The sequence below is a fragment of the Pleurodeles waltl genome, chromosome 12 (genome assembly GCF_031143425.1).
Source record: "Pleurodeles waltl isolate 20211129_DDA chromosome 12, aPleWal1.hap1.20221129, whole genome shotgun sequence".
Lineage (NCBI taxonomy): Eukaryota > Metazoa > Chordata > Amphibia > Caudata > Salamandridae > Pleurodeles > Pleurodeles waltl.
The window spans coordinates 267,818,726-267,846,101 of NC_090451.1; the positions used below are offsets into that span (position 1 = coordinate 267,818,726).

General features: G+C 43.9%; 1 protein-coding gene across 1 annotated transcript in view; it reads left to right on the top strand.

The window, feature by feature from the left end:
• Positions 1–385: 385 nt before the first annotated feature.
• Positions 386–27,376, top strand: part of OSGIN1 (oxidative stress induced growth inhibitor 1) — a 32,471-nt gene continuing 5,480 nt past the window's right edge. The window contains exons 1-4 of the mRNA XM_069215573.1: positions 386–532; positions 15,302–15,407; positions 21,902–22,038; positions 26,504–26,695. Of these exons, the coding sequence (XP_069071674.1) occupies positions 15,341–15,407; positions 21,902–22,038; positions 26,504–26,695 (396 nt within the window). The 5' untranslated portion in view covers positions 386–532; positions 15,302–15,340. The remainder of the gene's footprint in view (positions 533–15,301; positions 15,408–21,901; positions 22,039–26,503; positions 26,696–27,376) is intronic.

Sequence of the window (27,376 nt, forward strand, 5' to 3'; positions counted from 1 at the left end):
CTATAGTTAAAAAAAGGTGAGGTGTCATTTTAATATTATTCTAGCCCTGGTAAAAAAAAAAAAAAAAACTTCATTTCACTTGGCATGGCTGGTCCAACACCTAATCCAGGGCATTGTTTTCAAAAGGGTAGACTAAGGACATCATTTCTGCCAACCCAGTGAAAGTTTGATCCTTTGTTCCAGTGTCTGTAGCTGTCCTTAATACAAACTCGGTAGCTCTAAGATTGCCTTCTCATTCAGTTTGGGCAGTATGTCGGAGTAATGCGCCCACAGCTCATTCATCGGTTTGGTAACGCGCACGCTGCTGAGTCATGCCTACATGCGTAATTTTCCCAGACGGGCCCCGCCCCTCGCTCGAGCCACCTCCTCCTCCTCTATAAACTACTGTACCTGTCACGGCTGTACTTAAGCACGCGCTGCGCGGTTACAGAAGCGAATTTCAGCCCAGGCTGCAGCGGCGCGAGCTCTGGACGGACTGCAGCACCAGCAGGCGCTCTTGCGAAGATTTATTTGTCCCCGCAGTTGTTCTAAGGTAAGAGAAAACTGAATCCGAGTGTGAATAAGCGGAGCTCGCACAGCACATTTCGGCCTTTCTCTTTAAGGCCTGCGAAACGAAATAGTTTCTTGCATTTGCCGGTGGAGCTGTGAGTTCATGGGGAAGTAGGGAACTGGATTTAGTCTGCTTCAGATGCGGATGATGCAAGCAGAGCTTGCGTCTATGTTATTCAAGTTGAATCCGGTCCGGGGTTTGTAGCGCACTTTCATTCATACAGGCTACCAGAAGCCGGTAAAATAGTTCAGCTAGTTATGGGACACGGGAAGAGAGGATGTTATTTATTTGTGAGTGGTGATACATTATTTATTTTCTAAATAAAGCATTAAGGGACTATAATCTTTCAGAAAAATATAAGGATCACGTATTTCAAAATAGAAAATTGTAAATATTTATTTGAGTCTCCACAAAGCGCACAGAGATCCTCGAGGGTGATTAGCTCCGCTTTACAAACAAGACATTAAATCTTTACTTCGTATATCCATTTAACACAGTGACTAATACATTTCACACGTTCTAACATCCATGAGCCAATAGTTGTCAAGATGTCCTGCAGTCTACACGCGTTTCGCCATTCCTCCCCTCCTCAATGCCCAAGTGGGAAAGTTGTGGTATGTAGAGCTTTTCTATCGACGATCGCAATGGATGTTTGAAAGAAGAACACTTGTAGGCAGACCAACACCAAGGGGTTGGAGGGCGGTGGGGGGAGAAAAGGAAAACAAAGAACACACATTTAAACTATTTAGCAAACCCACAAAATCAACAAAACCTAAAGCTCTTTATATCAATTCCTTCACAAATTTGTGATTCGTATATCTCATTCCTAAAATAGTTGTGTGTCATCACAGACACGTACATTCGTGTGACAAGAATTCTCGGTTATGTAGTTTGTTTTAGTTAAACTAATGAGACTAATACACTTGATAGCAATGTAGCAATGATTTGTAAGTAAAAAGTCCAAGAGTGAGTGAGACGAACACCCAAGATCCTTAGACTTGCAGATTTGACTAACCAGAACGTTGCAGGGTTACATAACATGGGGACCACGGGTGCGAATAAATTAGGTGTGACCCCAGTGGGGTAAGAATAAATAACATGAGGATTATAAAATTGATTAATTTGACATTTGTGTTCTGATTAACCCCAAAGTCGCTTACTTCTCTATGCTCAAAGTTTCAAATGGTCGCAGACTGGAATAATATCTTTCTTGTAACTGTAACGAGTATTGCAGTCACAGCTTTAGATAACCTAAGGCACACTGGTGCAAAATCCTAGAGCTCTGTTCGTGTAAATATTACCTCAGTCGTAGGAGTGTTTAAGGTCAAGAAATGCAGGTGAATGATTTGAATAATCTTATCATCAGATCTGAAAAAAAACCCGAACTGCATAGTTAGGGTAACTGCAGCGCTCCAAGTAAGATTCACATCTGGGTCAGTGGCAAATGATCCTATTCTTGTGTGTGTGTGTGTGTGTGTGTGTATGTACATGTGTGTGTATATATATATATATATATATATATATATATATATATATATATATATATATATATACATATACACACACACACATCTGTTACTGTTATGTAGGGTTGACAGATGACTCCACTAACTAATCTCCAAGACGTGGAACACTCTTCCCACCCACCTGCGTCAGACCAAGGACCTCCGTACCTTCAGGAGACTTGGCTGTTCGAGTAGCTCCCCCCCCCCCAGTCTCAGCATCTTGAGACCCTCACAGGTGAGTAGTGTGCTCTACAAATTCCTTGATTGATTGAATCTCAAAAAAACTATTAGTAAAAGGAAACCTTGTCAAAATATAAATCACTTAAGGCAGAGCCTGAATCTCTTTTGAAATGTTTGAAAGCAACATGTTGAGACATTATTGACTATAATCTCCAGAAGAGATAATATTAATTGTGAGAAATAATAGTGACTAGTAACATACAGAGGTTCAACCAGTATCCCCTCTTTCTTGCGCTATGCTTAAAGTGCTTGTACATCCCGACTTTGAGGGCGTTTCACATAGCACTCATTGGAAATAAATTGAACTCATGGTGTAGTCAGGTTGCAAGGCTCAGTCAGCTGGCCACACATAGCAAACCCGTCTGCAGAAGGTGCATCGCCGATCGAGCTGTCTCATTAGCTACATACTGGCTGTGACGTGGAATAGAAGACCATTAGCTCATATCTAATATATATTATGATCATGTACATATTTAGTGAGTTTCTGTTTTTTTCTAATTTTAAATCAATCGAAATGTGTTCAGTACAAGCACACGTCTGATTAAAATAGTGGAGATGCTGTGACACTGATAATCACCAAAGCTGAATGCTACATTTGGTTCTCTGATGCATTACTAAATATCTTCTGTTTTTGTGAAATGCTAATGCTTGTCAAGAAGGGTGGTCTTTTTTTTAGGCAGTTCTTAAAACAGGGGGATATATGGGCAAGAGTTAAATGTACGGTTATTTGATGAATTTTTGGCATACTGCAGCAGCCGCCTGCCAGAAAGAGCACTGGGACAAGCAGGACATTTCAGACACCACAGCCTTTGAGGACTGGGTTAGATAGGCCCCAGGCATTGCTAACTTGACTGTTTGTGTTCCTGGCCTGTACACACCTTAAAAGTTTCGAGTTTTTTCATTGTGGCCGTTGGCGCCACATTGTCTCTACAGTTAGACTGACGGGTGTCTAGAGCATTCATCCCTGATAAAGGTGTAAAAGCTCAGAAACAGCCAACTAGGCTCAGTTGTCTAAGTCAGATTTCCAGTGCTGCTTACAATACAAAGTGCTATTTTTTGGGGTAAAATTTGTGAAGCACTTACTACCCTTCTCTGGAGTAGTAAAGCCCTTACCGGCGCAGATGGGAAGCTACACCATGCGGGTGTGTGGTTGGAAGGGTGCGTTCTTTGTGGGAAGTAATTGTATGTTGTGCATGATGGCCACTGAAGCACATTTATCGTGGTAGGTGATAGTGTGCTTGGCGTTGTTAAGGATAATAGAATGTTAGAGTTAAAAGCACATTTTATAGATTTGTGAAATGCTGGCAGTTCTGGTTAGCTCTGCGTTTCCCCTTTTACTCTATACAATATACCATAGATTTAGAGAAGGGCAACCCGTTTCATTTAATAATAGGTAAGTAACAGATTCACAAAGGAGTGTAGTACATTTTTCCAAGTCTAATGAACATAGGTAGCTCTGCTGCATCCTTTACTTCTATATACCACCCACTACCAGAGTACGCCCCCATTATGATACTTGTCTCTTTGTTGCCACAGATGACCCACTTGTGCTCACTCTGTTTCATGGGAGACCTTGGGCCTGATTTAGAGTTTGGCAGATGGATTAATGTCTGAGAGGGCCATGGAGTACTTCACACTGTGGCCCTGAAGAACACCCCTTCCGCCAAATTTAGAGGTGTTCATTTGTCTCCCAGCGTATGAGAGTCATTGTTGTTTTTTTCATTTATTAAATTTTTTTGTTTCCTGTCCCTCGCCACAGTTTTTTCCAGTCTGTATCAAACAGGGGGGACAAAATGGCATTTCACTGTCTACCCTTAATAAGGTGGATAATGTAATGTCTGTTTTCTTAACAGTCTATAGGGCTGTTGGAGGGAGTATAATCTGACTCATTTGCGACAGAGTACCCTTCCTGCCAAACTTTAAATTAGGCCCATAGTCCTTGCCACTCTGTACCACCCTTTCTTACAGAGCACACATCATTTGCCACAGTATTTCAGCCACTGCAGGACATTACTTTTACTTGTCACTGTTTAAAGTTCCAATACAGGTATAATCCTTTGCCACATTTTCCCATTCTTTGCTACATTGTTCTGTTCTTTGCCTGTTCTTTGTCTAAGTGTTTTTTTTTACCACCAATGCCACATTTGCCCCATTCTCTGGTAAGGTTTAGCATCCTTTGCACAGAATCCATTTATTTACCATAAAAATCATTTTTTTGCTACAACGCTCCTTTACCACATTATTCGTTCCTTTGTTTCAGAACGCCAAACCATTGCCACAGTGTTCTATTTTACACCACAGTACGTGAGTTCTGTGGCACATTATTCTACCTTTTACTATATAAATCACATATTTTCTCATAATAGTCAGCTCCTTCCCTCTCTTCTCAGTCTTTTAACACTGACATTTACCACATAATATCACGTCACAACCCCTTCTTAACCGAGTATGGCAGACAGTGTGCTGTTTGTGGCCAACAGCATGCCAGTTATTGCAATGATACAATATTCCTTGCAAACTCAATCCACTCTGTCTTAACAGGGTGCTACTGTTTGCTTTAGCATGGACCACCTTTCCCACTGTGCACTAGATAGCTCCACACCATATCATCTTTTCCACATTGAACCCATTATTTGGCATGCTGTTTTATCTCTGCTATTGCAGCACCCCTTTTTGCCATGTTATTGCTTTCTTTGTCCCTTTACCAGCAACTTGACCCTCACCAAGTGGTTATTTGCCATTCTATGACAAAAGTTACCACAGTGTACTTGTTCACTGCCACATCATTTCATTATTTAGCACGTTATTACTTTTTTTGCTTTGGTAGTCCCACCCTCGTGCCATTCTGAATCAGAATGCGTATTCTGCCTATTCATTAATTTACTACACTTTCCACATATTATCTGAAACATAATTTGAAGATATAGAGGAACCCATTGCAATTGTGTGTGTGTGTGTGTGTGTGTATATATATATATATATGTATATATTTTTTTTTTTAAATCGACCAATTTCCCAACTACAGTGCATGTTTTCTGAAATATTTGGCAGAGGATAGACTGTGTCATGCCCTCCGGACCGAATAAGGCATTCAAACCCAGCGGACTGCTGTGTGAAGCATGTTAGGCAGATATTCTAAAATATACTATACTTTACACAGAAGATCCCGTTTAAAGTTTTACTCATTATGCGAACAAAATAATTGATTTGGTCGTGTAGATCGATACATTGCTTATTTGTTTCTGCATTTTAACAATGGGAATGGGTGTATGAGGGAAACAGGCTGCCTTTCTTCTGGCGCCCTTATGCCAAAGTAAATAATGCCCAGGTCTTGGCAGAGAAGACCGTCAGCCAGGAGGTTGGAACACCCCGTCACCACTTGTTGGCGGACCTCTGATGTACACAGTGTGGACAATAGGCCTCACGGACAGTGAATTTAAGAGTAATATCGAGCGCCGTCTTGTGTACTGCGAGGCTATCGGCAGGGCCTAAGCAGCGAGTTACGCCAACTATTTAGAAAAAAAGGAGCTTCTGCAGCTTTTTTTTTTTTTTAACAGACTGGTATGGGGCAGGCCTGAACTTATGCTAGTGGGTGCAGGTGGTTGGCACTGGAACTCATTTTTAAGGACATCAGACTTTACCTAGAGCAAGAGAGAAAAGAAGGGGAGTGAGGAAGAGAAATGATAAAGGAGAAAGCAAGGATGAAAAAAAAAAAACGCAAAAGTGAAATAAAGAGGCAGGGAGTGTGGCGTGTTGTGGGAAAGAGGTATGAGGTGGAATCCAGACTAAGCAGCGATGGTATTTATCAGTCGTGGCATTGGTAAGAGTCAGTGGTGGGCTACTAAAAAATCTTTGGGCCCATGCACTTAACCATAAATTCAACCCTTACATGGGTACACCAGATGTGTAAGTTGAGGGTTACCAGGTATGTCTCTCCTCACTACTGTATCCAACTTTTAATGTGTGTAGTGTTTGCGTAACGCAAACCTTAATCAAAAGGCGGCAGAGCAGTGTACAGGACCAAAGGCAGCGATGCAGCCAATGAGAGATGGGAGTGAATGTCATCAATCTATTTCTAGCAATAGTCACATAGATACCAAGGAGGTCCCTTTGCTTTGTGACCACTAAAGCCAGTCCTGCTTTCTTCAGACTGCAGCAGTTTGCCCGCTGGGAGTTGTAGCCGTACAAATTATGTGTCAAAAAGTTATTACCTCAGGCTGATGGCATCACCTGTGACAAACAGGTCCGTTCAGTTTTCATCATTGTGGCCAAGCAGGTGGCAGGTGTGAGAGGTTGAATGAACATAACCACACATACATAGCCCACTGCCACAAGGGCGTCTTCCGCCCAGAATAGAATCACGAAGCTCAGCAGAATCTGTAGTTCCTCTTTTCCCGGTAAAATATATGCTAACACGACCCAGAATGCTTAGCGCCGATGACTGGCGGTCTAGAGGTCGCTGCAAGCCCGATTCAGGACATGGGGCTAGTTGCGAGCAGTGACTGCACTGTGTCTGATATGCGCATGCTAATGGCTGGGCCCCGCCGATAAGCACGCGCCAGCGGCACGCTCTACTAGGCACACTGCTTAGGTTTTTCAATATTCCCCGTTTGCCGTGCAGATAAATGTGCTTTCGTTAATTTTGCCACACCCTGCTAGATAAGAGGGAGCTCCCACTGACAGGTTAGCTAGAGGTGGTGCAGAACTGGAAGTGGAGTAAGAATGAGACAGCACTTCACAGCCCTCTGGCATTACATGCCAAGCTATGCTCTACTCCGAAATGTATGACTGAGCGTGACTAGGCAAATAACTTGTTGCGTGTTATGGAACTCTGCTTTACTTGTCAATGAATCCCATTCGATTAAACTGACACAAAGGGGAACCTTCCCTCCTATTGTGTACACATAACTGGCCTCGGGCAGAGACTCCTTGCAAACAAGCTCTCTTGGTCTCTTGATTACACAAGAACCAAGGACGCGTGGGGAGAGGCCTGTCAGCGGTGGGAATTATGTTTTTACTACAAATATGAGCAAGACCCATATGGCCTTTATCCAGTCATAACATTTGCGGAAAGGGAGAATAGTTTGTCTTTCTTCTTTGGAACTAGTGTCTCATATGCCATAGAGGATTTGTTGCTTTCCTACAGATCTATACTAGAACATTCCTCAGGGACTGGCTACTTGAGAAAGTTAAATGCGATTACACTCTGTGTGTCATTGTTCTTCTTAATAAACACATTAATGTTTTTTTCAATTTAGAAACAGGCAGAACGTGTTACAATTCTCAGAAGTAAAAGGCAGCAGTAATCAGGGACGGGATAACACAACGGGTTGTAAATAGTGTTGAAGGCACCTCATCTTTCTGTGTTTGTGTGAACATAGCTTTGCCTGGCATGTGTGCACACCTGTCCATCCCTCTGAGCTAGTGCGTGTTTGGTGAGGCCTTGTTGCAGTGCCAGTAACATGCAGTGTCCCTTTGAGCCAGTGGGTACCCTACTCCCACAAGGGTACAGGTGTGGCGTATGCCCTCCCAATCCCTTGTGACATCCAGAAGCATGTCTTCGGGTAGAGCACCACATGGGCATCCTAGGACTGTGCCAGGGACCATTCTGTTGACTGTCACTGTGCAACTCCATGTTACATGGGGGAAGTCGCATTCATCCCCCTCGCAACTCAGACAAGCAGGCGAGTGAGCCTCAGCCCCCCCCCCAACCCCCATCTTCTGCAGTTGGGGGGAGTTTAAAGGTATGTAAAAGTATATGTGTAGCAATTTAAACTGGATTAGATCCACGCAAGCCGAAATTGCAAATTCTGGGAGGACCATCTTGGCCTTTGTCAATTTCTCGTCTCCCAAAATTCCAACCTCCTTCCTGTAGCGAACGTGCGTTCAGGTACTGAGTAGTGCATTTATTATTAGCTAACAGTTGATTCCTGAGATCCCACGTCTGCAGTGTTATTTGAGCCACAAGCGAGCTGAAATCTGGGTGGCCATTGGCACTCTGTGGTACTCTTTCTGGGTGTGCTGTAGTTTTACATATTTGAAGAATAGGGTTAGGTAAATCCTGAACTCTTCAACATTGTTTCAGTGAATTTCAGGTCCCTCGGTATCTCTCAGCTCTGAAGTATCGGTGAAGACACATTAACGGAGGGACCCCTGTCAGTGATGCCACCCATATCAGCCATGTAGTCTGCCACAAAAGTGTCTCGCACGTCAGTCAGCACTGCCAACCGATCCAACTCAACAGCTTTTTCTAACAACTGAGTGCCACTTTAATGGCGTGGGTCAGCAGTTCATTACTGCTATGTGCCCTCAACGCACTTGCATTTCATACGAGATAAGTTTAATATCATGGAACTCTAATTTCCCTATCTAGTATTCGCCGTACCATTTCAGTTGTGACCATATCAGTTCTTAAAGGAGCAATAAGAATTCTGACAGACTAAGGGCCTGATTCAGACCTTGGCGGACGGCGGAGGCCGTCCGCCAAGGTCCCGCCGACAAATGACCGCACCGCGGTCAAAAGACCGCCTCGGCCATTCAAACATTTCCGCTGGGCCGGCGGGCGCTCTCCAAAAGAGCGCCCGCCGGCCCAGCGGAAATGCCCCTGCAACGTGGACGCCGGCTCAGAATTGGGCCGGCGTAGTTGCAGGGGTGCGACGGGTGCAGTTGCACCCGTCGCGTATTTCAGTGTCTGCAAAGCAGACACTGAAATACTTTGCGGGGCCCTCTTACGGGGGCCCCTGCAGTGCCCATGCCATTGGCATGGGCACTGCAGGGGCCCCGCGGCACCCCCTACCGCCATCCTGTTCATGGCGGGTTTCCCGCCATGAACAGGATGGCGGTAGGAGGTGTCTGAATCCCCATGGCGGCGGAGCGCGCTCCGCCGCCATGGAGGATTCAATCGGGCAGCGGTAAACCGGCGGGAGACCGCCGGTTTACCCTTTCTGACCGCGGCTGAACCGCCGCGGTCAGAATGCCCTTGGGAGCACCGCCAGCCTGTTGGCGGTGCTCCCGTGGTCGGTGACCCTGGCGGTCACCGGCCGCCAGGGTCAGAATGACCCCCTAAGTCTGTTCGTAAATTAAAGACCGCAATCTCAACTGGCTGTTTCTAGTAGGTTTTTGCCTTGAAAAAGTCATAAAGGCAGGACAAAACGCATGTTGGCTGTGGTGCAATGTACATTTCAATAGATTGTTACCGCTTCAATTATGGTGGTGGTTGGGATATATTTATGAAACATAATAGACCTTTCTGTCAGTTCCAAAGACTGCCAAGTGAAACCATAAGAGTAAATTACCAATCACGCTTCTCACTTGTGCGGATAATGGGGTGCAGATAATAGAGTATATGTCAAGTGCAGTGAGTTCCATAATTATGTGGAAAACACTGTGGCTACAGAACTGCATAATTCCAGTGAGGCAGACAATAACTGTTGGTGTCCTACATTCGTCGTTTAAAGATGCGGAAAGAGTTGATTGCTAGAAAATCTGGGTGTGCTTGCACCGTCCGTCAACCGTGTCTACTCTTGGACCACCAAGTAATGGCCATAGTGGTGGGAGCCTGACAATGGTGGGTGATATCACTTGTAGAGAGTGATTGTTGTCTTGTAACCCCTCCCGGACCGCATTGAGCTGGTCTAAACCTTGCAAAGACAGGTAGGAGCTCCTTAAGGCTGACTGGCCTTGCGCGGCTCACAGCTAGTGAGGAGAGGGGAGGACCAGTCTCCACGCCGAACAGCACCTTCATCCGTCTGTTGCGATTCCAGGTAAGGTGTAATCATGAGGTACCAAGGCATTGACCTATCAAAGTAAAGTGATAACTTGCGCCATTGTCTCCTGGATGCACCTGTCGGATGACAATGGCTGTGGGACAGGACGTCATCATAGTCCGACGCCACGTGAATCACAACCCAAGTAACAATAGCGAAATGAAGCCGTCCCGACCCGCTCCTTCAGAATGGCGTCCGTGGCCTCCCCAGGGGGAGAAGTAGACCCTCCCTGCAGCTTCCGCGATGCAGGGGGCCACCCCGGGGTCAAGGGCGCCTGCTCACCCTGAGCTTTTTGAATATTTGTGAGGCAGCTAGTGTGAGTGACACATTACGGACTTCTCTACATGACTCCAGGAAGGACCATCATTTTGCGGCGTACTTCGCTGGCCTCGACCCTAAATACCGGATACCGTAACACACAGGTCCCTACAAGGGCAGCATGGTATGATGTGTGTGTTATCACCGCCCACACTGGAATCTGAACGGGCATGCAGTGCTGGCAGCCCTTGTAATGCCGGCTCCATTTCACACGTGTAAAGTTTTTTACGTGTTCCATATGCAGTCTCCCTGCGTCACGTGCTCCACGCCTCCTCGAGACCCGGGGGTCTCCGTGGAAAACGCCGCGCGCCTCAGTGATTGCACGCTCCGTTTCACATGTGAACTTACGCAACCAGCCCTCCATTCTCATCCACCACTAACCCAGGCCATCTCTGAAATAATACTGCGCCTGAACTATCCCTTGAACTGAATTAGTACCGGCAGTTTCTAGCACGTCCCCGCTGTGGAGTTGTCAGCGCCACAAACGCACCCATGTGGCCTGTCTCAAGAAGGACCGCGGGCTATGTAACGTGGTTAGTTTCGGGAGGAACCGAGTCATGTGAAAGACGCTGTGCAGAAGCTTTACAGCTGTATGGACTTGCCTTCCTCCATGGCCTCTTCTGTTAGGAGGGGTTGCCACATCGCTCCATCATAGTTCCAGTCCCAGGATTTCATTTAATTGCCCAATACGTTCTGGGTGTTGTAGACTTGATTTGCTTCAACTGAACGAACATATCTGATATGTAAGTGAAAAATGCAGGACTTGACACAAGTGTTCCCCCCCCCTCCCTCCCTACCAGAGATGGAGTTGGTAATGTCTCTCGTAGTGTTCTGATGACATGAGGCGTAAGCCCTAACTCCCCCTCACCTCTTCCTTGTGTTTTGTTAAAAGGTTACGCCCCAGATGTTGCATGAATAACGTACTGTTGTGACTCAGTAACCTCTTCTGTCCTGCACACCTGGACCAGGGTCTCCAATGAAGGGTGGTCTGCTCATTATTTTGAAGTTGCCTTACTCAAGCAGTCCCTCTATTTTACATATACCAGCCTGTGTTTACGTTTATTTTGGTCACTCCAAAACCCCACTCGCCTTATACTCACCAATCCTCCCAATATACCAGTTTCTGTGAACTCACCTGTAGAAAGGATGCTGGTGAAAATAAAATCTTCAGGATGTGGTCTTCGATCACAGCATAGCAAAGCTTTCAACGACAAATCCTGTGGGGGTGAGGCAAGCACTAGAGACATTCCAGTTTCACAGGGGCAGCACAGCTTCCTACTGGGACGTATGGGGAGGACTGCAATGTCTTTCCATGCAAAGACACAAAAGAATGTCCAGGAGATCAGTTGCATCAATACAAGATCCAGGTCCGTTTTCAAAGAAGTTCTCATTCCTGGTCTGAGGTGCAAAGTTTTTCTGTTTTGCATTGAAAGTTTCGGTGAAAACTGATGATTAAAGTTACTTGGCACTGTTTACAACTCAGTTGTAAAGCCTGGCCCCCTTAATTTCCATTTCCATGCTGCATATAGAAAAGTCTAACTCTTTGGGGTCCAGAACTTTTTCCTTGTGCAGTGTGTTTCCATAGAACTGTCGTGCAGTGCGTTTTAATCGAAGATTGAGACCTGTATTTGACTTTTGCACAACTTTTTATTGGTTTCGAAACTACAACTGTGTGTGTGTGTGTACACACTGTGAACATCTCCCTTCTAATAGCACGTTACACATTTGCCCCACCCTTATGCGCAAGAGGAGGCCCTCACATACCACTGGCTGCATTTGCACAGCGCCGACACAGAAAGGGTCTGTGCGTTTCTTTTCCATGCCTTCTGCACATATATTAACACTCTGAGTTAGTACATATGCTGCTGACAGGTGCTTTAAATTGAAATGTAGAAGTGCAGGCACTCGCTATCCCAGAGTACCTGTTTGCTACTGAGAAGTGCCAGTATACTCCCATTAAAGGTATTACACCAGCCCTGAAAAGTGCAGGTACTCAGTACATGACAGAACCTGCCCATTAAAAGCACTGCTGTTCATGTTTCCAAGTTATGCTGATTGCAGCCTATGCACTAACTTGTAGAGTATTAAAGTTAGTATATGTGCTGTAGACAAAAAAAAGGAAATGTGCACACCCCTTTCGTATCAAGGCAGTGCAAATAATGGAAACATGCTATGGCCCACGGACCCGTAGTATAGATGGGACTTGCTGCGCTGGTCATCGCTGCGGTGCATCTTCAACTGGACTCAAAGGAGCATGTCGTGCACAATCACTTGCATACTTCAGAAAATATACTGCATGTTCTGAATGTTCAGGCACATTCATAATCCAAGCTACCTTACCACCTCAAGACTGATTCTTGGCACCCCCAAAACTGACGGCGCATTACACACACTGGTATCCCAGATACATGTATTAATGCAGATTCCAGACGCGCGCCAAGGGTTAAAAAGCCAGTTTACAGTTTTGCCCTATATGAATACTGGTAACATACCACAACTTCAAAACTATGAAATTATCAATACCTACTCAGCCTAGGTATGGCTGTTTATGGGACTAACATTAGCCAAGACCTTTTGATATTATTAAAAGAAGAGCAAACATATCCTAAAAGGGTCCTCCACACGCACTATGAGATACTCGTGCCAGAGAATTATTTAATAATGACCAAAGGCAAGAACTTTGTTAGAGTTTTCCAATTGTACTCCTCTCTTAGAGGTCCTTGGCCTAGGAGCTATCTTTGTCCAAATGCTCCCTACAGCTTGCTCATGGTTCAAGATTAACTTTGGAGCAGGCCAAGAGGCCTTTCAGTAAACACTTCCGCGATTGCTCATGTCTGTATTATAATAATTGCATTACAATTATTGTATTATAATTATCGTAGTTATTGTAATATTGCTTCCACCCTCTTTATGACATGGGGATTGGCTGCAGAACTAACAATTAAGCTTCAGAACCAGCATTAACGTATATTAGCTCGCATTGGTTTTAACAGATATTTTTTTCTTAAATAGTGGGGCCCAGATAACACTTTCAGAAATCAGACACCTTGTTAATCATAGCACTGCACTTCTTCGGGACATTCTTGTTAGATCCAAAATAACTTTCTGCAATTTCTTTCTTGGACTTTTACAGGGATATAATCGATTGCTAGGCTGTTGGCTTGGCAGTAACCTGAAAAGCCTAAGAGGCTTTCTGAATTGTTTTCAGTTTGTGCCAGTGAAACCCATCCTCTGCATAACCTGTTCATTGGTCAGGATAGTGCTAGATTTGAGGAATTGCGTCCAATGAAATAGGTGGGACCATGCTGGGGCCGCTGCATACCCATTAACCCGTAATTCCAGCAGAAATTGAGTGATTTTCCCGCTACACTGCCTCAAACTGTATCCTGAGCGTGATCACTGGGTGGAAGCTGCAAGCAGTGGCTAAAGCTTCAGTCGGACATTTTGGAAGCCCGACAGCTTTGACCTAGTTTTAAATCAATAGATAATATACTGTTCAATGTGTCCAAGAAGCTTCTTATCCTTGCCTTGTACTTTCAAAGCCTTTGACTACGAGACCTGCCTTATCTGTCCAAGAAAAAGCTTATTTATTCTCCCAGACAGCTTGACCACATCATAAATTAAGTTAATGGTGCAACATGATCTTGGTTCACTCCTCTTCCCTTTCTTGTAAGTTGACACACCTGCATCAAAGACTGCAGTACAGATCCCACTCGAGCCTTCACATTAAAAATAGAAGTAGATACTGGAGGTCTCATCTGAGGCTGTGCTCGGAATAAGCCTCCCTGTACAAGGTCACAGTTGGATGTCTTACTGCTTCGCTGCACCCTCGCGGCTAGGAGAACCACGTTTCGTTTACTCACATTAGTATCTGATGAAGTGGTCTTCTAAAATCCAGTCTTCCTGCATGTATTATCCCACTTATGCACCTCGCGCAATGCCAGTTTGGCATATAAAAAGTACAATATATTCAGCTTTTATGCAACTCTTGCTGCATGTTTGCTTCTTTATACTCATGTCAATAATAGGTAACATTGTATATGTTCATTTATTGCAATATACTAAAGTTTCCTTTAGAACCTTTACTTCAATAATAATGTTACCCTTCTACTACCATTTTAGCATTACTAATTTGCTCAAGATTTCTAACTGATTGGGAACCAACAATTGATCACGTCATAGTTTTATGCTGATCCCACTGCCCTCACTATGGCTCTGACTCGAAGATTTAAGAAACTTTAGGAATGCTGATTTTATAGAAGTATCAACATCTGCTACCTTTGAAAAATACCGTCAGGCCTGCCAACTCGCAAGATGCAGCCGCTTGAACCATGATTACACCTCTCACCATACAGAACCTGTACCATATACTAACACATGAAGAGCTGGAAACCCTTGCGCTGCAGAGCTGGGCGCCATTTGACACCTCCCCAATGTATGGGAGGCGGCTTCAGGTGAGTTCCTTCTCGCTGTGGAGGAGGGCAGGTGTCCTCTTTAGCCAGTTCAGTGGGTCCAAAGCACAAGTCTTTATACCCCAACCCCTTGTCCCTGCAGGCTCACAAAATGGAACTTGTTTCAAGGTTGGCAGGTCTGTATCCGTTCAATGACTTTTAGCTCGCTGGTGGTACAATCTTTCAATCTTAAAGGAAAACCATCATGGAATAAAACTATACATATGCACCCAGGCTGGCTAGGGGTGTGACCCTTTTGTCGTATATTTGCCTTCGTGGAAAAGGATGGCAGTGAGGTTCCTCTAATAAATATATCAGTTAGCATCTAAACCAAGGAACTGAAGGTGTTGAAGCAGTATCCCACGGTGGTATTATTGGTTTGATAGAACACTTATTGTAGTTTTGAATTGTTGCACTGAATACTTTCCCAAGCTAAGCATTATAAGTGATTGTGTCATTTTTCCTTTGCAGAACTCTACATAAGCTGCTGGCAACTCATCAGGAATCAACATGTGTTCATCTGTCCTTGAGTATCCAGTCTTTAATGAATACAATCCCCTTCCTGTCATTATAATAGGTAAGCCTTTTTCTGAAAACTGGCCTAAAGTTGTAAGTCACTTTTTTTAAAACCCATTTCACACCAACCGTTGCTCTGTAGAAACCTTACAAAAAATGATACTCCTTCTATCTTTGTAACCTTAATAATTTCCAACATCAGCTTTATTTCTTAAGCAACAACTTCGAACAATAGCAGTGGGTATTGTGATCCTTTAAATAAAAAAACAAAACGATAAATGATTAACACAATGAGTGCTAACTCTTCATGATTAGATGCAATATATAAAAGTGACGATAACATATCCCAGCATGTAAAGCGGCGGTGAGTTAGAGGACAGCACTTTAAAGGCAACATATCCCAGCATGTAAAGCGGCGGTGAGTTAGAGGACAGCACTTTAAAGGCAGACTGGGCAGCATCCAGGAGTACCACCAAGTTACCCACTTTCAGTTTAGCTCTGTTTAGGACTGGATGTGCATGTTTGAAGTAAACACTGCAGAATCTTCCTCGCTCTCACAATGTCGAGTCTCAGATTGTATCCTGCACCTAATGTTCAGAAATGGAAAAGGGCGAGAATAAGTTCTTACTATCATGTGACATGGCAGACTGGATTTCGACATTGACTTATTTTGGGGTCTTAACAAGATTGAGAGTACAAGTGAGATCTTTATCCGGACAATCGTGGCCGAAGGATGTTGTCAGACCGAGATCTTAAGTACATCCCGCTTTTGCTTTCCCCGTATTATGAGCTACCCTGCTGCAAAAAGCAAATTATAGGTTTAAAGACTAGAGTTAACCAATTACAATCTGGGAGGACATCCTCTGTATCACCCTCAGGATCAGCAGACAGGTGGAAACTTCAGCTGTTGGGCAAACTCGGGGTCACCAGCCAGCCTAATGGCTCGTGGGTCTGACGCTGACGCAGATGATGTATTGCAGTTTAAATCCAGGCACAAATTGACGCTTTTGAGGTTAATAAATCTTATAATATTAAATCGGGTAATGGTAACGCTTGTTATTTACAGCTACGTTGACCAGATTTTGAAAACTAAAAACCAGAACATCTCATGAACATGGAAGTAGGACTACAAATCAGAATAGACTAAGGGGCATAGAATAACTTAGTCGACAGCGCTCATCAAAAGAGAACACGCAGACCATGATGTGCTAGTGGGAAACTAACAATTTTTACACAGATTATTGTCTGTGTTAGCAAAAGTGCATACTGCTTTGTTTTGCTCTCAAATACGTTAACACGTATTTCCCTGTGTGTCTCGTAGACCCTCGCTAAAAAACAAGACGTGCTAAATTGCCTAAAAGTTGCTTGGCCCAACAGTGGGGGGAAAATAAATTGTCCTGGCAAATCCACGACCCCTGGTCGCCTCATTTACAGCTCCTCGAAGTGACAGAAGTATGATATGAAGCGACAACTACAGACTAAATCCATAATCTTACGAAAGAAGTGAAACAGACAAAGCGCATCATCCGTGTGCACCTTGTTCATTTAAATTCTTATTTTGGGCGGTGGACAGGCTTTTCAGAAAGAAGCCCGCCTGTGGGGGGTTGTCTTTCTTGAGTCTTGTTTTAGGAGTAAATGGGCTGAAGATTCCACTGGACAGCCAGCCATAAACGCCGCCTGGGGGAGCCTCGCAAAAGTTTATTGTAGTAATACTACATATATACATTTGCAGTTTGTTACTGTGATAGTCGCCGATTTTGATACAACGTGAATCATTGGCCATTTTTTTACACTTCCGGGAAGGGGGCGCATACCAAACGCTATTGGAGAAATAAGGTCCGGCTCGACTCCCCCTCTTCTCCTTTGTTATGGGACTGGCATTTTAAATCGGGGCCGGCTTTTGGCATGGGCAGGTTGGACCCAGGCCCATTTCGAGCAAGGGCCTGCTCTGACTTCAGTATTGCCCAGACAGCTTTCAACTCCCCGTTCCCGCCTGCATAATTCAAACGCACATTCATTTCCCAGCACAGCGACGCAGGCTCCAATACTGTTTGTTTTTAAACACAGTCGCGGCATTCTTCGCAGTGATGTGTGTGTATGTGGAAAGTTTTCTGGTGGAGATTTTCCAGCGTGTTTAATATTTTACAGCCCTCCACGGGCTCTGCGTGAATCACTGCTTTTCACCAGAGTATGATTAATGGAAACAGTAATAAAAGAGGCCAGGAGGCCAGTTGACATAACAAAGGCTACCGCGGTGCGGGGGAGCTCCATGGGGTCCCCTCACCACAGCACCTGGCCTGACTGAGTCCGGAGGGGGCTCCCTCCATGTAATTTGCAGCGTGATCCTCTCCAATTTCGTTACTCCAGTGACAGTGGGTAATTTGGTGTCAGCGACCCCGTGCTGCGGTGTCTGTAGCTGGTTGGAAGCTTAAACTTTTTAAGGAATGAGCGACCTGGCAAAAAATTGACAGCAAAAGGAGAGAACATGTGGGTTTCGCCTGGACATTTCCCCACTGCCTCCGTGTCCAAATCAGAGGGTATGACCTAGTTCCAAAGACCTTCTCTAATCCTGGCATGTATGTTTCACAGACCGCTGATAGTGCTCACATGTTAAACATTTCACCTGTGGTCTTTTAGGAACACCTTCTTTAATATGTAGCGCTTCATATCACACTTCTGCCCTTTCTATGCACTGTTCACGTCGCCCAGTGTAATGGTATTCGATTTACTAACGTCGAAAATGTGGAAGGCTGTTTCGATCCTTTGCCTGGATTCGAACTCGGCAGATGACCACCCGTGTCAGTAGCGATCGTTCAAATGACTGAGCTTTTCTGCTGGCTAGTGACCTCTGCTGAGCTGCAGGTGAGGCATCCTCCTGTCTGCTGATCCTTGCACTGATAGAGAGGCTGCCCCCTCAGGTTATCATCGATTAACTTCAGACCATAAGTCTGAAAGTTGCTCAGTGCAGCAAGGTAGCTCATTATGCCTGTAAAGCGGAATGTAGTTCAATCAATCAATCAATCATTTCATTTGTAAAGCGCACTATGTACCCGTCAGGGTTTCGAGGCGCTGGGGGGGGGGGGGTGAGCTGTTAGCGGTCGAAGAGCCAGGTCTTGAGGAGTCTCCTGAAGGTGAGGAGGTCCTGGGTCTGGCGTAGAGAGGTGGGGAGAGAGTTCCAGGACTTGGCGGCGAGGAAGGAGAAGGATCTGCCGCCGGAGGTCTTGCGCTGGATCCTGGGGACGATGGCGAGGGCGAGATTGGCAGAGCAGAGTTGACGAGTGGGGGCGTAAAAGTTGAGTCTGGAGTTGAGGTAGGTAGGTCCGGTGTTGTGTAGAGCCTTGTGAGCGTGGGTGAGGAGTTTAAAGGTGATCCTCTTGTCCACGGGGAGCCAGTGGAGGTCCTTCAGGTGAGGGGAGATGTGACATCGGCGGGGTATGTCGAGGATCAGGCGGGCGGATGCATTTTGGATACGCTGGAGTCGTTTGATGTCTTTTGTTGGGATGCCTGTGTAGAGTGCGTTGCCGTAGTCAAGTCTGCTACTGACGAGGGCTTGGGTCACCGTCTTTCTGGTTCCTGTTGGGACCCACTTGAAAATTCTGCGTAGCATTCGAAGGGTGTTGAAGCAGGAAGAGGAGACGCGCTGACCTGTTTGGTGATGGTGAGGGCGGAGTCCAGGATGAAGCCGAGGTTTCTTGCGTGGCTGGTTGGGGTGGGTGGGGGTCCGAAGTCGGTGGGCCACCAGGAGTCGTTCCAGGACGAAGGGGTGCGCCCGAGGATGAGGACTTCCGTCTTGTCGGAGTTGAGCTTCAGGCGGCTGTCGTTCATCCACTCGGCGATGGCTTTTAGTCCCTCGTGGAGGTTGGTTTTGGCGGGGAGTGGGTCTTTGGTCAGGGAGAGGACGAGCTGGGTGTCGTTGGCGTAGGAGATGATGCTGAGGTGATGTTGGCGGGCCAGTTTAGCGAGGGGGGCCATGTAGACGTTGAACAACGTAGGGCTGAGGGAGGAGCCTTGGGGGACGCCGCAGATGAGGTTGGTGGCTTTGGAGCGGAAAGGGGAGAGTCGGACTCTCTGGGTTCTGTCGGAGAGGAAGGATGAGATCCAGTTGAGGGCTTTATCTTGGATGCCGGCTTCATGGAGGCGGGTCAGTAGGGTGCGGTGGCAGACTGTGTCAAAAGCGGCTGATAGGTCGAGGAGGATGAGGGCCGAGGTTTCGCCATTGTCCATTTGAGTTCTGATGTCATCTGTGGCGGCGAGGAGTGCAGTCTCGGTGCTGTGGTTTCGTCTGAAACCGGATTGAGAGGGGTCTAGGATGGATGTTAAGATGTCTGATAGCATTCTTTGTGCATGATTTTCCAGATAAGCACGTGAGTCACTAAACTCTCAACCTTGTTGAGAGGCTAAACAAAAGTCAAAATCCTGCCTCTAAGAGAGCCCCATGATGGTGTCATCATCTAAAAAAGTGACTTGGTTTTTCATGTAGTGCAAAATCCACTTTTGGCCTTGATACTCCCTCATATATTTCTGCCACTCATCCTGCAAAAGTACTCATTAAGAGCTTTGTACACGGAACCCCTTTCTCTCCGTCATGTTGTGTAACCGGAAGTTAAACTTTTGTGACTAGAGATGGAGTTAAAACACATGGGTCAGAGGCTAGGCCTTTGCTTGCCTGTTGCTGGAAGTGGCCCAGTGCCATAACGCAAAATATGGTTAGTGGCCTCCCTACAGAATGTGGTTAGAGGCCCTTGAGATTCCCGTAACTCACAGATATTCACAGTTGGAATGAAAGGGGGCGTCCCGAAGGATGGTGACCTCATGTGTTACGCCCCTGGAGCTGGAAATGCCCACAAGGAGATAAGCTTGTGGATTCAGTCCCACCACAGTAATCCTGTCACACTGAAAGCTCTCAAACAGGCTTCACACCAGTCTGTGAATGCTGGACACACATTTCGGAAAAGTCAGTTTTTGTCTAACAGATGATTTTAAACACTTTGCTTTAAATCATGATATTTTTATAAGGTTTTGCTTTCTAAATGAAGGCAAGTGTGGTGTTCAAACGGTAATGGAATTAATTTATCTACTGTTGCGTACCAAGGTGGGTGTTTTTAGTATTATTTTTACATGCCATAGTATTATGATTGTTTTGTTTCTTAAGATGAACTATTTTCGTGGCATTCTGTGTGCTGAGATGTATCTAGAAATGTCCTAAGGTTGAGCAGAAGAATGCAGACTGTTGGCTCCTGTGCTTTGTACCTCATCTGCCAAACTCCTTGGATTCCTGCCTTCAAACCAAAAGTTGGTTACCTGGCTACCTACCTCCTGGCTGACTGGAATCAGTGAACTAATCATTGACAACTCATATAGCCTTAAAGATGAATGGCAGATGCCAGCAAAGCACTGTGGTGCTAGAGCACGACTTTTGAATACTGAAAAACATATTGATGTGCCATCACTTCCTTGCCGTAAGACTGGGGTCTCTAGCCTTTTCTTTAGAAAGAACAACTTTTCAGTGAAAGCTATTGCGAGCTACTAATATTCGTGTTGTAATAGTGACTGTAACAGACAAGACTACCTTTGTGGCCACTGTATATAAGATGACCATTAGTGATCACCTCTGTTCATCAGGCCCCATTGCCAGAACTAATGTAAAAAAATTATTTCTCAGTGTGGAATGCCTCTCTGTGGGTAATATATAACCACTACAGCTGCAAAGGCCCCTGGTGCCAAGATAGTAATGTCTCCCCTATGCGCCCTGACTTATCACTCAAGTAGCAGCTCTAAATATATTTTGGAAATTCAGCCATTTTTCCATCATCATCATCTTCTGGATTCTGAAAGTACACACATTTTCATCTCAAATAAGTTTTTAATGTTATATATATTTATTTATATATATATACATTCATTCATTCATTCAACCAAGCAAAAGCTCTTGATTTATTATACTGGGCTGCACACAGGAGAGCTACTTCTAAGTAGGTGCGGAGCTACCAGTAGCTTGCCAGTTACTTGGAGAAGCCTACTCTAAGAGCATTCAGATCATTGTTGATATTATCCACAGTCACTGCCGACCATCTTATTATTTTTTTCTACAATGGAGAATCGCTTGCCCCTACTTGAATTGACATTCACTCAATATGTACATGTATGTTTATTTGTGAACTATAAGTGTCCTCGGGCACTACCCTTTAATATTTCATTGTTAGTGAAATGTTAAAGGGTGGATGCTTGCTGCCAGAGTAAAAATACGTTCTGTGAAGGGGAATGCTTTCCATGGGCATGGGGTTAAAAAAAAGATTTGTACTTTAACCAACCAACTGCTCTCCACTCGATGAGTTAGAACAAGGGTCTCCAAAATAGGTCCCAGAGGGCAGAATTCATGCCAGATTTTCAGGATTACCAATGCTGAGATTTGCTGTCTGTAATTTATCTTTTGTGAATCGCCTGGAAATCTGACAAGACCCGACCCACCTCGATCCAAGTTGGATACCTAGGCTTTAGACAGGTAGTTTAGAATCGATTCAACATCAATAAATCTTCCTTCTTTCTGCTTTTCAGGAAATGGCCCTTCAGGAATTTGCCTTTCCTACCTCCTGTCTGGCTACACACCCTACATCAAAGAAGAGGCGACTCACTCAAACCCCATCCTGCAGCGGAAGCTGGAGGAGGCTCCCGAGCTCCCCCTTACAGACCAGGTGCGTAGAAAGAAGGGTAACAGACATTCAGCAGCACGTCACTTCCACCTCTGCCTCTCTCTTGAAATTCAATTTCTATCAGTGAACAAAATGTGAATCACATGTGAGGTTGACTGTGCCTAGCTCTGGGTTTTAGTGGCAGAACCTTTGGTCTAATGGGGAGGGAACTTTATTTTGAAGCTTAATGGTCATGAGATGAGATGAGAGGTGCATCTCCCACTTGACACACTTTTGCTCTGTAGCTCTAGGCCTCATTTGCTTAGCTGTAGACTGTAAGCGGAGCCAGTTGTGGGTTCATGTGGAGTCACATGGTCTTTTACTGTAGTACGATCTCGCCCAGGAATACCAAAAACCATAGAGCTTCTCACATGTATCCCAAACCGCGCTTTAAGATGGAAGAGTTCACCCATGAGTACCACTGCCGTTTCCTCAGGATCGCAGATGTAGTGACGCCGCTGTACAGAAGGCTTGTTATGACAGAAGGTTATGGTGTCTGCCAGTGTCGGTGCATACATCGACCATGTTTTAAGGTGACACAAATGCAGGAAAACAGATTTCAGATGACAGAAAACAGCCAGAAACAGGGCACGCAGACACTTGTTTTTTGCACTTTAGCTCAGTTTTTACGCTGGATTGTTTTTCTATTTTTTTAAACGTTAAGAAATTGTTCAAGTTGGTTAGAACAATGAGCTAGAGTAAGCTGGTCCAGAGTGCACTTAACTTCGTTAAAATGATTGCGTTGTAAATTAGTTTGACTGGACATCGACGAGTTCGCTGCTTTTTCTCTGTTGAGTAGCTAGAAACACCATGACTCACAGCAGGTCTTGGCACACCTCCCAGCAGGCTATTCATTACCCACGACCCGGAATGAAATGGAGGTTAATGTTCATTAGCTTTCAGTCTGACAGCATGGCGAAATAGCGTTCTGCTGCAGAGAGGTCTTGTCACCTAAACGCAGTTGCAGCGGAAATGACATCACGTTCCCTTGATTACATGAATTTGCATCACAAGACTTTTGATCCAAGTGGCTTGACACTCCGCATGTGTTTAGAACATGCTGTTGGTACAGTACCATTCACATTTAACTTTTTTAAGTTTTAGGTAGCACAAACTTGGCCCAGGACCAAAAGAGTGCTTTACAAGAGAATCAGACTACGTTACACATTTTTAAGCACAGGGAGATTAAGTAACCTGCACATAATAGTGAGCCAAGGCCAAGATTCACACCGAGATCACCAATTCCAAGTAGACAAGTCTAACCGGTAGGCCTCCTCTTCTCCTATGGGTACTGCTAGGACCCTCCTCTTAAAGTGAAACAGATATAGCTCCTGTGAGTTTCCACAATCACAATATATTAGGAACATTGTATGTCCTTAAGGCAGATGGCCGTGGTGTCTTTAAATTCCTCGTGGGTCGAGGTGACAACTTTTGCACTCTTTAGAAAAAAACACTTACTGAATTTTCAAAATTGTAATGAGTTGAAACTGTTTTTTTAATTCGTCAATAACCACTGAGACCTAGGAGCGAGAATTAAATGTCTAACTGGTATCAAAGTTAAGTTTATTATGTCAGTGGTGTCGCCCCCTGTGTTTGAGAGATCCGAGATAAGGCGATTGCTTGAGCCATTCTTTCAAGGCCATACGGTGAAAAATGTGATAAATACTTGCCCTCAAGTTTTGGACCTTTGCTTCCCACTCACGTCGGTTTTATTTCAGCTCCAGTTTCAAGCTTCAAGCTGCCCTTGAGCCTCACCTAACAATATCTGAATGGAGTTTGTGTTTTAGACCTCTGTCATCGCTCGTTGTATATGTTGAATCTGAGGGTGTGACGTTTTATTATCAGACAATAGGCTTGAAAATATAAAAAAAATTAAAATAAAGAAAGGCACAGTAAGTATTAAGAGTTAGGAGTAATTTAACTATTTTTAATAACAAATACAAGGTAAAGGACACATAAAATAATTTTAAAAATCTGTGAATAACTACGGAATTCCTGAGAATTCACAAGGTTTCAGCAAAAGTGATGAAAAGAACAAGAGTCTGGCACTACTGACAGCAAACTCCCCATTAGAGGAAAAAGTATCACCTTAAAAATAAAGTATCTATCCTTTAAAATGAGGTTATATGGGAGTTTTTCCTAAAAAGTCCCAAATCCACACTCTGCCTCCTCAACATGAAGTGTTGTTTATGTGTGCTCACATATCAGTCAGATATTGAAAAGGTTGTGTTTTACCCTTTAGGGTTCTGTTCCTGCCCTTGAAATTATAAACAATCAGTTGAATTCCGTGTCATACAAAGTCTTTTTATGACTCCAAATCACCATTAGTGTTGCTTTGAAAGACTATGGTTAAAATGGGTTCTCCTCTTCATTGCTATATATTATTACGAAAAAAATACTATTGGCACATAGGTGACATCGTTTCCAAAAATGGTTCCTATGATTGCATGTATGCCCAAGAAACATACTTCAAGTACTGAAGGGCCTATTTGTGTAATACTTTCGCTACAGCCCCTACGCTTTGAAATACTTGTTTAAACTCCTGCTTTTGTGGTGTCCTTTTTTTTTTTTTTCTTTTGCCCTCAACATATTAGCCATTCAATGCACTAAAGTAATAACACCTCTGTATCCTTCTAAAAGATATGTAACACAGGTGTTTTTAGTTTTGTTGATGTATCTAGACTTTCTAAAATGTTTGACAACTTCACATCAACCAAAAGAAGACATACAAAGGGAGAAACACTCGTTAAACGGAACCAAAATAACAAGCCCTGTAGACTTACAGGGTAACTTCTGGCTAGCACTTAGCAGCGGTGGGCATCCATTGATCTCTGAGCTCATTATGCTCCTTCTTCAGGTCCTAGGTGTCCTTTTACCAGTGTGAAGTTCATGGCTAGTTTACTTTGTTTGTTAAACTGAATTATTTTATGCCAATCATTCACTCAATTGTAAGGTATAACCTTCCCAGAAACCTAGCTAATTTAAACAGTCTAGCAAAAAAACATAGGTTAGTCCTACTTCAAATGACAGATAATGATTAGTCCTCTTGGAAAGGTGTCCCTGACGTGCATGCTTCGAGGTGTGGAGAGGTGACTACAATAAACCCTCCTTTTTTTTTTTTTCTTTTTTTTTTTTTTTTTGTATTAAGAAATTATAAAAATGTGGATGGTTCATTTACTGTAAAGGAGGACATTTACGATCAATGAACCATCTGGTAGCATTCTTAAAAACTGGCTCTGCTAGATTCCATAGTCCACATGTCATTTTGTGACGAGAGAATGACAATGCAAAGTTTATACTTCTGTAAGAATGACTCCGTAAAAACTCATTCTGTTGAAGTAGACAAACCAGCTGAGGCTAATGCATTGTGCTCCCGCAACGACTGTGATACAAGAGAAAGCATATATCACGAAGTGGCAGCTAAAGCCATGTTGTGAACGGGATGCAACCTTTCTGGACAAGTTGCCTCCTTATAAGGAAGATAATTGTGCACTGATGGTTGTTAAATTACCTAAAAAACATAAACACCTACAACTTCATTCTTTCACTTCTCTTTGCAGAGCAAACCGTGTAAGGCTCTATTGGACAACCCACCAACATGTACATTTACAAATGAAAGTTGGATTTGATGTTGACAAGAAACCTCTAGAAACCATGCTGAGTGCCAGACATGGCAACAATAACTCAAGAGACCCAGACTACCTATATTTATAGTTCCGTGTGAAACAAAACTCTGTGTGTGTGTTACCTGTTGTGTAGACCGGAACTCAAAAAGGGAGGTCTTGTTTCTTTTTGACAATTCAAAAGCTTTTTTATTTGCTTTTGAGCTGGTTCATTGAGTCTCTTTTGAAGTAAACCTATAAAAACAATGTCGAGCAAAAGGTCTCCTAAGGCCAAAGTAAACTGTTTAACAGCGAATCATTTTTCAGGCACTCCTAGAATATCACTTACCAGTGAATTCACAACCTTTAACAATACAATATCGCTTGCAATTTACCATCTTCAAGACAATTTTTACAAAAATATTTCAACCAGTTTACTTTTCCAAAAAATCTCCCACGGGTCAGTTTCCGTTCATACATTTTCATCCAAATGTTCGAATCCCCATTTTATCTCATCGAATAGATAAAACCACGAAATTCTGTATATACATTCATACAAATTAGCATAAAGAACAAGCTGTTTAGAACAAATGCCTGTGTAAGGACAATCAGGAAACGACCGGTACTTGACAAATGCAATTGTATACTAGTTTCACTACTCTTAGGGCACATTCAGTTTTTCCTATCCTACATACCTTGGCAATGCAGAGTTTACCTTTTCACTCAGTGCATGGATGCTGCACGTGTCTACTTAGCTTCTGGTTCTCTTTCTTCTCTGGCCCGCTGATGCAAAATGTCCATATAAATGAATTTTGCTGATTTCTTTTAGGTGCATCTTTTTGAGTGACTCTTGTTTCTGTTTCCAGGATCTGCAGTATCTCTCGGAAGGCCTGGAGGGACGATCTTCCAGCCCTGTTGCTCTTCTTTTTGATGCCCTGTTGAGGCCAGACACTGATATGGGTAGCAGTGCGGAGTCCACGCTGACCTGGTGGCATGAGCCTGAGCGGGCAATTCCACATCTAGTCCTGGGCCAGAGTCCTCCAGGCGGTGCTTGGAATGTAAGTAACCCTGTGGGACTATTGCAGCACCTACATATTCAGTTGGAAGATCCATGGGTCCACTAATGTTTTGTGCTTAGATGTGCTTAAATTGTATTTGTCACAAAGAATTTGAATGCTGTGATAGCATTTACCACATGTTTTTTTCCTCAGACTGTTAGATTCTCCAAATTGATTCTCATCTAATAATTTCTGTATAGCTTGCTTTAGGAATACATTGCACATAGAGCCTCAAAATGTTGGTTATTTATTTTGCTCCATTATTCATATTCACTGCGCCTTTTTGGCCTAATATGTCTATGCAAAGTACCTCTTCTAGTTCTTCAGAATTCTAATTGTTTTATTCACCATATTCCTGTATTTGTATATGTGTCCATTTTCCTCCTTAGCCAATACGTTTTACTTTTTGATTTTGAAAATTAATTATCAATTGTTTAAAGCTGCCTTCTGTGCTTTCTTCTGGCATAATCTTTCTGGAGTTAATTGATTAAAGTTTTGCGCAGTTATTATACAGAGAGGGCACTGTACATTCCTGTTCTCCATATTTCTCAATTTTGCACATTCTCTCTCTTCCTTATGAACATGTTACTAAAACCTTTGCTACTGAGGGTGCTTCAAAGGGGCATCCCAAACACAGTCACCCTCCTAAATTAGTAATTCAACAGCAGTGGTTTGCACACA